This window comes from Brachycentrus maculatus, unplaced genomic scaffold, assembly GCF_059751285.1.
Source record: "Brachycentrus maculatus isolate JH-2025_06_01 unplaced genomic scaffold, ASM5975128v1 h1tg000196l, whole genome shotgun sequence".
NCBI lineage: Eukaryota > Metazoa > Arthropoda > Insecta > Trichoptera > Brachycentridae > Brachycentrus > Brachycentrus maculatus.
Genome location: NW_028280947.1, coordinates 409911 through 425421, shown reverse-complemented (window position 1 = coordinate 425421; position 15511 = coordinate 409911). Strand labels below are relative to the sequence as shown.

General features: G+C 32.5%; 1 protein-coding gene across 1 annotated transcript in view; it reads left to right on the top strand.

The window, feature by feature from the left end:
• dally (division abnormally delayed protein) overlaps positions 1-15511 on the top strand; it is a 281037-nt gene that overhangs the window by 148257 nt on the left and 117269 nt on the right. The window contains exon 2 of the mRNA XM_088263048.1: positions 12826-12969. Coding sequence (XP_088119174.1) covers positions 12826-12969 — 144 coding nt within the window. The remainder of the gene's footprint in view (positions 1-12825; positions 12970-15511) is intronic.

Genomic DNA, 15511 nt, shown 5'->3' with positions numbered 1-15511 from the left:
TTTTATAACTAAATATTTCTTATTATGTACATATATTAATTTATTCGGCAGTCACTTTGAGGTAAAATCTATTTTGTAATGAATAGCTTTGTTATAATCAGTTCATTTTATTTTTTATAGTTTTATTTTCAATGAGTTTATGGATAATAGAAGCAGGTTGTATAATTTTATTGCATAATAATCAAGTTTCTTTTGACAAAACAACGCCCAAATGTCAAAAATAAATGAAGTATCTTTTTTTAATTATAATTTTGAAACCTTGTCTGCAGCATCCTCATTAATTAAAACACCCCTTTCAAACACGAAATCAGTATATTGTGTGTTTAACAAAATTAACAAATCCCGCACAGCACATTTCCCTTTCTTCCTGCATTGGTTTATACACAGATTACGGTTTAAATTCACCAAACCGCGAATTAATAAAGGCAAAGAAATCATTAATCATCCCAGTAGGCGTTTTTCGACCCCTCGCCTGTTTGGGGTAACGCTCTTTTATGCGAAACGTGGACCACACAATTCCGGCGATTTGTTCCCGACCCAAGAAGCCCCACTTTCGGGAGGAATTCCCAAAGAAAATGGATGAATCGGGAGCTGGGAAGCCCTTCTTGGGCGCGATGGGAATTACAAAAGCAAGAGGGGTGAATTTATTATCAATTTCCTAATGACTGCGCCAGAATATGTATGTAAAGCGCTTAAGTATATATTAAAAGCGAGATTTATTCGAGTATTTTTCTTCAAGGAACTCGTAAACATTAATGATAAAATAATATTAATATTTTCCTATTTAAAAACCGCCGTTTTCAAGATAAAAGCACCTCAAGGAATTTTTACAATTCAGGTCAGGAGTAGGAATCATCGCCAGGTGTGTACAAATGAGGAAATGCATGAAAGTGGAAGAGGCGAATATTATTTGCAAATACAGATTGGTGTGGCGTTCTATTCTCTGTGCCTATCCCTGCGGGGAAGCGGCGTGATGGTTAATTAGTTAAGCGAAGCGTGGAGTTGACAAAAGAAGAATAAAAATAGTCTAAATGCAATTGAAATGCGTTCTCTCAGACGAACGTGCGGCAAAACGATGCATGATAGATGTTCGAATCGTGAAATAAGGAAAGAATTTAAGGCTGCGATATGCATTATCTATAAAATTATGAAATGTGTTTTTGTCCGCATCCGTAGTGTTATGGTCAGCACGCTGGGTTCAAATAAATAAAAGTGACTTTTCACTCTTTTATTTATTCCATATTACCCTGGACTGGTACCTGACGTGGAGGGCTGATCACCTTTCCTTCATGTGTTAACGATCAAGATAACACTGCAATTGTATGATGCAGTGCCCTATGCACCATTGGGGTGCGGATAAGGGTTTGAATGAAAAAAATCAAATTTTATAAGTACAACCGTCAAAATTATCTTGTTCGAAAATTTATGATTGGAATTAAATGGGCATATTTTTTTAACGTTTTTTAGGCGATATCATCGTGTTTATATAAATAAATTCGAAAGAGGTCTTTTACAAGAATTTTAGTTTAATAAGTAAATCATCATGACATTCCACAAAGGCACTGCCAAATCAATAAATGAGTTTACAACATTTTGAGTGTGTCCAAATACTTGTTCACAAAATCTGGATTATCTCCAATTACAGGAGTCATTTTCATATTATTTTTTGACATCTCATCAAAGATAAAGAAGAATATGGAAGTCTGGGCATTTACGGGGCTGACGACCGTCATCGGCTGGTTTAAGTGATCACTTTACACACGTGTAACATTCACCAATTCTACCCATTATTGACAACCACACTACTCAAATTCTTGGAAGTTCTATATATATGAACCAATTTAGAAACCTTGTTCTTGAATCACTAGAACTTCACTAGAGACATCTATTGGTAATAAAAGAGTTTCTGCTTAATAAAAAGCTTCTTTACATCTCACCAATAGATGTCTCTAGTGAAGTTCTAGTGATTCAAGAACAAGGTTTCTAAATTGGTTCATATATATAGAACTTCCAAGAATTTGAGTAGTGTGGTTGTCAATAATGAGTAGAATTGGTGAATGTTACACGTGTGTAAAGTGATCACTTAAACCAGCCGATGACGGTCGTCAGCCCCATAAATGTCCAGACTTCCATATTCTTCTTCATCTTTGATGAGATGTCAAAAAAAATAAAAAATAATATTAATAATAATAATAATAATAATAATAAATGTGTTTATGTAGATACTGTTCAGCTAAAAATACCAGTCACGTTTTCAAAATCTGTTGAAGGATTTCTTAAGACGTTCGTTTGAAAGGATTTCGTCCCTTTATTGGGAGTAATATGTCACATTTATGCGGATGAACGCGAGAATGGGGAGATTGATGAAATCTATTTTTATTCCAAAGCAAACGATAAGAAAGACGTTTTCTTCGCCGAAAAGCGATATATTACGGGTAAATAATCATTTATTGAGGGTATCCAAGTCCTTGTTTACGAAGCTGGGTATCTCCACTTGGGAGTTATTTTACATTTTGACATCTTAACATAGATGAAGAATATAGAATTCTAGGTATGAGGAGGGCTTATGGGTCAAAGGCTGGTTAAATGATCACTTTATGCACGTGTAACATTCTATTTTACCCATTATTTAAAACCGCACTACTAAATTTTTTGGAGCTCATACATATCGCGCACTGCTTTCAACAACATCATATATAAAAAAATGTAAATTTTTTGTTTTGTACGTTTTTGGAATGCTCAGAAAATGTACTATATCCCAGCAAAAGCGGCATATTTTTAGCTTAACATTTACCTAATTTATTATTAGATTAAAACCAATATTTTTAGCTTTTCCACTTTTTTATTTGACCAGCGACCGGGTTTCGTCGTTACCGACATCATCAGACTGGTGAGAGGCTATACAAATTGTTATGTTATATATAAAAGAAGGCAGGAGTTGATAACCATGATTTGATATACATTTACCCGCTACAGGGCAGAAAGTGTTGTTTTTGCATTTTGAAGAAAAGAAATTGTTTAATTTTTTTAAAAATAAACTTAGTATTTTAAAATGGAGAAAAAACATTCAGGTATTACCTAAAAAGATCTGTAGCACAGTGAAAAGTTCAATAAGTGGCTTGATGTTTATTTTTAATACATCACATTATATTTTTAAACTTTCTAAACTAAATCTCCTGAAAAATCTAGTTTTTTGATATATGACGTTGTTGAAAGGAGTGAGCGATATGTCATAAATTTCATGTCGCTTTGTGTTTGAGTTCTCGGTACCTCCTGTGGTTGGTTTGAGAACGTTTTTATTTACTTGAGACCCTTTTATTTAAATGTATGCAAGATCCTAACCGGATTCTTTTACATGCTGGGAGACGCCCAAAACATTATTGAAAATTTTATGCAGCGTATAACTGGACCATAGTTAACAATTATTTCTAATATTTTGGATGCATCCAAATCCTAGTTCACAAATCTGGGTTTTGAAAACCCCATATAAGTTGAGCCCGATTTCATCGTCGTTTAATTTTTTTTATTTGAACATATTACATACGTGTCACATATCGCTGTCACATATGGCATATATATATACATATACATATGTATATATTCTTCTGTCGTTATATATTATTACCAAACAGTCGCTAAAGACATCTTTGTCGAAATTCACGAGCCTTCCCCGAAAAGCGACATCTTGCGTCAGGACGAGATAACAAGGCGGAAAATGGGATCCACTCGATCGGCTATACTGTGCGATTATTGAACATCTATTTGTTTACCGGCCACCCCTTCCCAGTACCTATCTCGGCAAACACGATCTCTTTCAAAATCCGAACGCACCTTCCAGATAAAATAATGTCTTTTGTGTGTACTTTCTTATATTTATATTCCTTAGAAGAGACATATTTATGGAAATTTTATCGCTCACTCCTTTCGACAACGTCATATATCAAAAATCGTCAATTTTCAGTTGTGCATGTTTTCGAAATGCCCAGAAAATGTACTATATCCCAGCAAAAGACGTATATTTTTAACTTAATATTTACCTGCTTCAGGGCAGTAAGTGTTGCTTTTGCATTTTGAAGAAAAGGTATTGTTTTATTATTTTTTAAATATACTTAAAATTTTTCAAATGGAGAAAAAACCTTCAGGATTCACCTAAAAAGATCTGTCGTACAGTAAAAAGTTCAATAAGTGGCTTATTATTTATTTTTAATACATTTCATTATATTCTTAAACTTTAAAAACGATCTCCTGAAAAATCAAGTTATTTGATATATGACGTTGTTGAAAGGAGTGAGCGATATGATGGATGATTAATTTCTTATCAAAAAACTGTTTTCGCACGTTAATATGAGGTAAAAAAATTTACTTTTCACCTTTCAGATAGTTTTTTTAAGTATTAAAATACTGAATTCAATTTTTCGTGATATTCATACAATGATGGGTAGATGAATTAAAATCCGATTTTAACAAGACCGAACCGATTTTTAACAGATAAATTCGTCATTATAATACACGAGGACATAATAAAATACATGCGGAGCCATTTCATTTATTCTTTCGGCATTCACTTTATGGTAAGACATGATGAAATAATACACAGGGGTTGATAGAGAGAATAGAACGCCACACCACTCTGTGCTTGAAGTTAACAGAATTGAAATAATTTGTAGCTTCCCTGTAAGGTCATATCAAAATAAAGTAAAATATCAAAGTAAAATATCGATATGCCCATTATCCCATAGGAACGTAAACAAAGCGAGGCTGATAGAAGAAAAGAAAAATCGCGAGGGTGTGCGTTCACTACTTTTTCTTTCTTTTCCCGTTTTTATCCCAAGATCCCGGGGGATATCCAGGCCTTGGAGGTAAAATGAAAAACCGTGTGTGACAAGTTTGATATACATTTTTAGTTTGTTCCTTTATTATTCAATCCGTCCCTTAAAACAGGGGTAGCCAAACATATGATCACTGTTGGCGAAAAGTTTTTTTTTCTTCACTTCAATTTTTTTACAAAAATATTAGTTATATAAGTATGGAACCATATGTAATATATGTATATATATATATACGAGTATATACTTTTGTACTTGTGTTTATAATGTATTGTGAAATGCAAAAAAAATAAACGCATTCCCCTCACTCCTTTCAACAACGTTATATGGTATATCAAAAATCGTGAATTTTCAGTTGTGCATGTTTTCGGAATGCCCTGAAAATGTACTATTTCCCAGCGAAAGCGGCATATTTTAAACTTTATATTTACCCGGGCAGAAATAATTGTTTTTGCATTTTGAAAAAAATGTATTGTATAATTTTTTTTAAAAATAAACTAAATATTTTTCAAATGGAGAAAAAACATTCAGGTTTTACCTAAAAAGATCTGTTGCGCAGTAAAAAGTTCAATAAGAGGCTTGATAGTTATTTTTAAAACATTTCATTATATTTTTAAACTTAAACTTAAAAAACGATATCCTGAAAAATCAAGTTTTTTGATTTATGACGTTCTTGAAAGGAGTGGGCGATATGTCCTCTCATAATATCCGTTTCATTCATAACACCTAGTCTTTTGTCATACGAAGTCTTTTGATATACAAGTATGACGTTGAAAGGAGTGAGCGATTTCTGCGGCATTTCAAACATTTCAGCATTTCACCCTGCTTTCATGATTCCTTCGCCAATTCCATGTTTCGCCTCCATACATCAAGATTAGACATTTTACCCCGAAATCGAGTTGATATTCTGATTTTACTAATTAGGTAACTTGTTAAATTGCCGTTTTCCGATCGGAAAATTGAATTATTTTCAGAGACCTGAAATAGGCTTTCGTTTCTTAACGCTAGGTTCGTAATACCCAGTGTGTTTCGGGTCGGGGTCTGTATGCTTGAATCGTGCGAGAATATGCCGTGTTAGATACTACCGAACAAATTCATTTAGTATAATGAACATCATTTTCTTTATAAATCACTCAACAATTTTGAAATATGAAAAGTCGCGGAATGCATTATTTTATCAAAAAGTATAACAAATAAATAAATACTTACAACATTTTGAGTGTGTCCAAATATTATACTTGTTCATAAATCTGGGTTCCTCTACTTTATTCCTCTTTTTATTTATTTTAAATTGTTTTGACATCTTAACATAGATGAAAAATAATATGAATTTCTGGGTGTTTGCAGGACTTATGATCTGTCAAACTCATGACGTTCCATTCACAACAGACATCTATGATTGGATTTAAAAAGCTTTTATTTAGCAGATACCCTCTTATCTCTTTACAAGTTCCAAACCATTATTTACAGAGTATTAATTCAATTACTCCCAAGTGAAGAAACCCAGATTTGTGAAAAATATTTGGAAAAATCCAAAATATGTGAATTCTGAATACTCGATTTAATATGGAACATTTTTCTGAAAATCACTCTTTAATATAATTTATATTTGAAGCACTAACTTGGTGATTTTCCATTTTATAATTTAAATGTCACTTTGTTTTAAAATCACTCTAAATATTTTATTATAACTTAATTATAATGTCTACCGGTTTCGAAGCTAACCGCTTCCTTACCAAGACTGATAAATACTGTTATTATTATTAAGTATTCATCAGTCTTGATCGATTTGTTGAATATTAACAATTTATTATTATTGAAGGAATAATCCAATGTCTTAAAAGTTAATAAATATATATATTTTTTTTTTATATTTGAAGCACTAACTTTGTGATTTTCCATTTTATAATTACCGTCAAAATATTTTGAATTTTACTAAGTAGATAGTGTTTTAGTATAAATCAGTCTTGATAAAGAAGCGGTTAGTTTCGAAACCGGTAGACATTGTAATTAAGTTATAATAAAATATTTGTAGTGATTTTAAAACAAAGTTACATTTAAATTATCACTCTTTTATGTTATTATTCCTGATTGTATTTTAAAGTGGTGTTTTAAAGTCAACTCGGTTCGAGAATAGTGCCCAGGGGTTGGTGTGTCTGGCTTTCTAACCTAATGCCTTAGTATTCTTTGGAAGGGGGGGCTATTTTTGTGGGGAAAATTGTCTTCATATCTGCTTAACTCGAAAGTGAGTTGTTCGGGCAAATGGAGCGAATTAGGGATAACGATGGTACGGGACCGTACCACTTAAACGTAGAGGGTAATAAAGTATGAATACTCTATTCAAAATATTTTCTCGAGGGTAGTTAAAGCAATCCATTCATGTTGTAATGTATTTTTACGATGTGAAGGATGCTAAGAAGGTATCTCAGGACAATAGAGTTTGGCGTTCCATCCTCTCTGCCTACCGAAAAGGCGTGATGATAGTAGTATTTAGACGTACGATCTCTGATTAAATTAATATCGTACTTAATTTATTTTATTTACTGTTTCCGCATTCACTATGTGGTAAGGGATAATCAAATTGTCAATAAAAATACTTGGTTTTTTACCACTTGAGTATAATATTTGTATCGGGTTGTAGTCTCGTGGTTAGTGTCGCGGACTATTGAGTCAGAGTTTCTTAGTTCGAACCCACTCTACCACAATTTTACACCTTTTTTTTAATAATGAGCCGCTTAGGCTCACAGAAATAGTATAAAATTGAAATATATTTGTAAATGATAAAATCACAAATACTTTTCTTTAAAATAAAATAAATATACATGAATATCGATTTATTAAAGACTAGTTTCGGAAGCCACAGATGCTTTCATATACTGGTTTCAATATAAACATTTAAATATAAAATATTTAATTTAAGTTTCTATTGTATTATATCTCTTTATTACAACAAACACATTTGCGCCGGTAATGAGTAATCAATTTACGCAGAGAACCTGATCATATTGTGAACCAGTCAATCGCCATGGATCTTCCTCAAGACATCTAGAGGAAGACCATAGAATTCATGGATGCTGCAGAAAGAAAACGTGACTCGAAGGCTTGGCCTAGGTGACGTTGTCCATGACAGAAGGCCCTATAGCCTAAGGACGAGGAGAGTTGACTCCAAGAGTCTACAAAGACGATAAGTTGGGATGAAGCCAGAAAGAAAAAGGAGAAACTGAGACAGCTAGGTAGACTAGTACTTGTAGTCTAGAACCAAGAATTCATGGATGCTGCAGAAAAAAAACATGATACGAAGACATGGCTAAGATGACGTTGTCCATGACAGAAGGACCTACAGCCTGAAGACGAAGTGAGCTGACCCCAACACTCAATAAAGACGATAAATTGGGATGGAGCCAAGAATAATGTATGATCAATTTACAAGTTCAACAGTATTCTACACACCCTTACCAAGAAAGAAAATAAAGAAACGTATATTAAAAATGGCACTCCGTAGCAACGGCTGAATAAATAGTAAAGATGTAATACAATAACTGACGTCGATTGGCGCGTCGGCCATTTGCATTTCTTGTGACGTCGTAAAGCAATTTCCCCGATTTTTGGCTGCCAGTCAAGAATATTTTCGCTCTAGTAAACATGGACATCTCACTGTACCGTTCATTCTTCCCCTTTCTCTTTCGCACTAAAGTCTAGTTTTAACTTATTTATAATTATTTATTTTATCAGACCCTCGATTATTGATCCTATGAATGATATATCAATTTTAAGAGTATTTTTATCCTCTTCTGTCGTTTATTTCTGTGTAAATTTTACATTTTATACTATATTTCATCTAGTTAATTTTTTATTTTTTGTAATTATTAAAACTTAAGTGCTGTAGTTAACTACTGTAGCTTTTTTCTCTCGTTTATGATTAAGTATTATGTAACTTAAATTTTTGTAATGTGCATTTTAACCAATTGTAAAATATAAATGGTCATTTAATTCTAAATATCGATGCATAATTGATTGTAAAAAAATATGGATTGAAAACTTTTACATAACCCTGAAGGAATTCCTTACATACTATCCGAAATGTACTTAATACTTTTATGAATCATGACGTCGGATCCGACGGATTCGGTATTTCTCGCTAGAGTAGCGAACGCCGATATTTCGGATTTCGTTAGTCTAAAAAGGGTTATGTACATTTCTTTACACAAATACACACAAACGCTCATTTATAGCTTGATTATGCTTATTTTTTTAAGATTTTTGTGTTTACTAAGGAACTAAGCGAAATAAATGAAATTAAGAGTTTTTGAAAAGTGTTGTTCAAGCCTTCACATTTAAATTTAACTTAGGCAGTAATAATCTTGAAAATAACAGTCACACAAAAACAATAAAATGTTATTGTTACAGTGACGTAATTATGAAGACCGTTTCATTTTCTCCTAGACGCCGACAGCCTTTCGGATTGAAATTTCAAATTGTAGATTTTTTTTTAAAAGCCTTCTGACAAATCGCGAAAACACAACGAAGCAGGCTAAAACTTTCATAATAAGCCAATTTCGTTCCGCCATTTTGTCGTAAATGTCAAAATATCCCGCGCTTAACGTAGTTTTGTAGTTTGTCGGTAGGAGACACTGGATGAACGAACAGAGGGATGGATTCATAATGGATTTCTCAAATTACGATTATTGTTGATATTATTATAATTATATGCTTTATTAAACAAATTAGTGATTGTGAAAATATACCACTCCTGTAGGTTCTACGGATGCTTCATTCGCTAAAACCAACATCTGGTAACACACCTTGAAACACACGCGGTTTCTTAGTATACATACATATATGTTTATACGATTTTATATTTATTGGACTGGTACCTTAAGCGCAGGGTTGATCACCTTTCCTTCATGCGTTAACGATCAAGATAACACTGGATTAAAATGCAGTGTCCTTGCACCATTGGGGTTCGGATAAGGGTTTGAAGAAGAAATACGATTTTAATAAAATGGGAAAAAATGATGCAGAAGATTCAGTTTAGTTGACAGATTTTGCTGCTGAAAATGATTCCTCTACGAAAAAACATCTTAAGGAAGCAAATGTTTTTGAAGGAGTTTCATTGAAAATGATTAATTGGACGATATTTGACATGTTTGTCGAAAAATAATTTTAAGCAGACCTGTTTTAAATACACATTGTTGAAGTGAAATGCACTGACGACAATTTTACTTAAAATCAATTGATTTTGACAGAGACTTGTCTTTTTTGCAGTTTGTAATTAACGAAATCGAAATCTGAGATCCTCTATTATTGCTGCTTTTTTTCCATTTCGCATGCACGATTCGTTCTCTACTTATCTTATATATAGCGGTAATGTCCTTCACTGTCCTTTACGTCATCAGTGGAAGCCAGGCCTTCATATATTAAAATTAACAACTGTAGCAATATACATCGATACTATACGGTGCACATAGTCATATGCACCGTTGTGTGTGGGTAGGTGACGATACTTCAACGGTTTACATTTTGAATATTTTATTCAAAATTTTGTTGGAATTTCATCCGGATGATAGTAGGTCCATGGAAGGCGGCTGTATGTACGACGAAGCATTAATAAGTCATATAAATCTGGATGGTTTAGTGACACATTCTGGAATGGCGTTTATTTTTCTGAGAAATTTCTCCGCATTCTTTCGGTGTTTATTATTTATTCTACCAATGTAACGCGTACAAATCAGGTCACTGATTTTCCCCACTTATTCATGAAATTTTGTGAAAATTGTATGAAAATTTCAGGACTCACTTATTATTTAACTATATTTTTTTTGAAAAATGGTATTTATTCAAAGACTAAAGTGAAACCTTTCAGACGGCGATTCGATGATTGATGATTGATAATTGAACAAGAATTGAGGGTGATTTTTTAAGGATGCTTCACGTTTATAAGCATTTTTCGTTACATGAGAGAGAAGAAAGATATAACGTAATAAAATATGGATTCTTTTTATTGTTGTATTCTTTGAGATGCTGTCTCTCTGTTTTTAACGTTAAACTTATTTTATTTTTCTTCATCTATGTTGAAATATCAACAATAAATTTGAATGTAAATATCTCCAAAATGGAGCGAAATCCAGAATCTGTTAACGAAAATTTGGATACCCTCAAAATATTGCGAAGAAAAAGTATTATTTAATAAATGTTATTTAATAAATTTTGATCTTTAATAAAAAATAGTATAGGTACTATGAAATAAATATCTCGATTTAAACAGTAAGTATTGCTTGTTTTGAATATGCGAATCTGTTGTGTTTGCAAAAGTTGGGACATAACAACCCTTTATATATATTTTTACCCTTTCAAATATTCATTGAAACTTAATGTACAGAAAAGAAATAAGTACATTGGCGGGTTTATTGCTAGAAAGCAATATCTTCCAAACAACCAAGAATAGACTAGTGATATTGATCAAAACGTTTAAAACCATGTATAGCTGTTTGGAATCACAGGGTAGATAGTACTTGAACATTAAAAAAACATAAATTACAAATTGATGATAATAAGAAAGGCAAAGTAAAAAGGGAGTTTAGGGAAGGTGGTAGAGAGCTGTTTGCAATATTAATTTATTACGAAAAGTAATTCACTATGATTATTTAATTAATTATTTGAGTTTTGCAATAAGATCGAAATTCTCATCTGATTGTTTCAAAGCTCACTTTTGATTCCCAACTTTTGGGTTCATTATCTGCTTGTTAGTCGGAGAAAAGGGAAGCGGTCATACCGGAAACTTTTGCACCATTTCTCGGACTTCCGGGGCGCGAAGCTCGCAACAAACTTCAAAGCCTTTCCGGCTAAACCTCGACAATAAGGCTACTTACACACGTACTGAGCTAACGCCGGAATATGGAAGCTTAACATAGCTTGGGTAAGCTCTGTCGAACACAATGTGCTCAATTTAGTATTAATTTTAGCTGTTTTCTTCGCTGGTAACTTTCGCTGTGGAAATACTTAATTAGACGATGATGTTAATGAAAAATAAAAATTATATATCGTGGCTGTACTGGCAAAAAACGTTAACTCGAAAATATGCAATTTTGACTTAGTGATGCAGTATTTAAAGTTTTCTATAAACTGGCAAAATACATAAAGTAATTTAAAATGTCATATTTATATAGTTTTAAAAGTAAATTCAATTTTATGTTTAATAGCGGTGTTTTATTCAATCTAAAAGCTTCAAATAGATTTTCAAAGGGATTTAGTGTTAACGTTTTTTGCCAGTATTCCCACGATATGTCAACTATTATTCCTTCAAAAATATTTGTGGGTATTCTGAGATTTATTTGAATTTTATTCCTATAACTTTTCAACAGTTATTTTGTACTTAATCAATTGAATTGTTCACTAATTTGTTGACTATACCATCAATTATTTCTTCAATAATATTTGTGGGTATTCTGATCTTAATTTTTTTTTGGGATACAATTTCAATAGACATACCTAACTTAAGATATAAATGTATAATAACTTTGTAAAAATTAAAATAAAAATGACTGCCGAATCAATTAATGAAAAGAAATAACCTATTTTTTTTAATTGCTCACTCATTGTTGAATATATTGCCCATTATTTCGGTAGTGTAAAGGCAAAGGGGTATATCTGTCAAATTTTTCATTTTCTAAGTTTGTTCCACAAAATGTCTAAAATAGTGTATTTCATAATCTGGCAAAAGGATATAGCTGTAATTGCAATACTTATTTAGTTTTATTAAGATATGTCCATATAAAAATACATTCAACAAATCAGTTATTTAATTTCAGAAGTTTGTTTTTGCTTTCTTGTAAAATTTGGTCTGAGACAGATATACCCATTTGCCTTTACACTACCGATTTATTGAATAATATTAGTGGGTATTCTGATATTTATTTGATTTTTAGTGATACAGTATTTCATTACCATTATAATTATTGCACTTTTTACTTACATTTATTTTCTTTATTTCTCTTTAAAGGTTCCACGTGCGCTGGTCGGTGTTGTTCCGCGGAGACTGAAGCCCTGTTACGGGCAGCAGGTCGGAGGGACTTGGAAGCCCTCTTGAGGCACCATGCTCGCTCTCTTCATGGCCTCCTGGCAACCACAGCACACACTCTTCACGGTAAGATCCACACTTTAATTCCCCACTTTTTATTTCATCATCTGTGAAATTAAGAGTAATAACGCCGTGAATTTTTAGAGGGAAAACATCAACAACAACAATAAAAAACTCAAATTGTTGTATACGAATTCCATGATTTTTTAAGGTAAATTCTTGTCAAAAAACAGGAAACCTTTTGTATTAAGGCGGTATATTCGATAGCCCGCAACTTTATTTTCTTTAAATCCAGAAAAAATTAAATTTAATTGAATTATCTGATTAAAACACCGTTTTTGTAATGAAAAAATAAGTTTTTTCTTCAAAATAAATGTATGGTTTTAAAAAAAAAAGAGTTTTTGAAAGGTGGGGAGTTCATTTTTTTATTACATACGCCTGGAAGACGCCTGAAAATTTTGATACAGCTTACAATTTGACCAGATTATTTTGTAAACATTTTCGAGTGTACAATTTTTGGATGGGTATGTAAAAAATAGTTCCTATGTGGAGAAACCCAGATTTGTGAACAAAGATTTGGACACACTCAAAAATGACGTGAGCATTACTTTAATTGATCAAATTTATCCAAATTTAACATATAATGACCAGTGGTATAGATGTCTAATGGCTTCAAATAATTACTGATTTTAAGTTGTTTTTTTAATGAAATTATTATAGTCAATCGAAGGATTTATATTTATGTATTTTTTTATGTAGTCCTTAAAGATTACTTTATTATTTTATGTATGATTCATGCGGTATGAGTAAGTTATTAGACGTTATATTTAAGTATTTGTTTGTAATAATTGTCAAAATTAGAGCTGACTAATCTCAATAAAACATATTAAGTACTCTGAAACCGATAAAATTTACGACCCGGCGAACATGACCGCCTGGAATATTATAATTGGACGCTATGCCCAAGACAATGGTACTAAAGCTACAAGAGGCCAGTGTAAACAATAGTACATTGTCACCAGGATGACATAATCGTGAGGAGGTACGGCGTCGTCACGTTACATGAAATCATAATCGCTTACACACGTTTTAATTGCGGGGCACGTACTAGACAAGAGTGAATGGATGAGGAAAAATCCATCTGCGATCTGCGCACATCTGCTGCGCTCCCGGTATATCGGATTATGCAAATGTACCAGGTGACTAGAAAATTGAATGATAATAAAAGTGCTGATCTTCTTCCTTCCGGTGTCATGGAGACGCGTGACATGTTGCTGAATGGGCATTTTAAAATTATTTTTCATTATAATATGAAATAGGAGCTTTGTGAGCAAATTTTTAAAATTCTAACGATGATGCTGGTACCTCACGAAATCCTCTCATCAGAGCAAACAAGTATGCAAACTTATATAAAAAAATCACAAATTAAAGCGTTTATAACTTATGTCTACAATTGTTTAGATTTTTTAAAACATTAAATATTCGTTTGAATATTTAAGTATGTATCTGAAAAAATCCAAGCATTTTTTTTTAGCAAATTTGAGATTAGACAAAAAAAATCATATTACTTTTTGACAATTCAACATAGATGAAGAAGAATATGGAAATCAGGGCATTTACGGGGCTTACGACCATCATAGGCTGGTTTAAGTGATCACTTTACACACGTGTAACATTCACATATTATACCCATGATTGACATACCAAAACTCTAGACCAGTAAATGCCCAGACTTCCAAATTTTTCTTTATCTATGTATGTTGAGATGTCCAAAAATAATATGTAAAATAACTTCTATAATTGAAGATGGTCCAGATTTGTTACAAGTACTTGGACACAATCAAAATGTTGTATTTTTAAAGTAATAAATCAAGTATTGTAATTTTCTTCGTGTTTTTCCATATTTTTTAGTAAGAATTAAGTTCTAAATTTATAGTAACAGGCGCCGTGACGTAGTTGGGTAGACGCTGGACTGCGAAACAGGCGGCGCCGGTTCGATTTCCGCCAATTGCAATATAAATTCAAGAATGATTTGTTTTACATGAGAAACGCTAGAGAATATCCTTTTATTTTTTTATTTTAGCTTATAAATTGACCGGTTAATTTATTTATTCATATTGAGTGTGTATACTGATAATGTTGTCTATAAAATAGTGACTTATTACCATAAAATGTAGAAGCAGAACAGATGTAATCCTGTTTATCTCTAGCAAAATCTGGAAACACGGTGTGAAAATTCCAGTCGGTGTGGGAAAAGATTTACTCCCGCATTAATCCCGAGATTCCCTCGGGATATGAACCCTTCCAGTTCGGATTTGGACAAGTTTAGTCAAGCTTTGGGCATCACCTGTATTACATTACAAACACGCAGTTCAAAACACTTATGTATACCGGAACAGACGTGATAAATTAGGTCGTTTAATAGGGGTACTTTACTTGAACAGTTATAAACAAGTACCTATGAGTTTTGTCTGTAAATTTGCTGCTCCTACTGTTGACTGAAAAAATGATGTACGTTCTTCTTTTCAGTTTATCTATACCTCTATGTATTATCTGTTCTCCTGGTAGTTCTATGAATACTTGGACGACGTTAATTATTACTATTAAC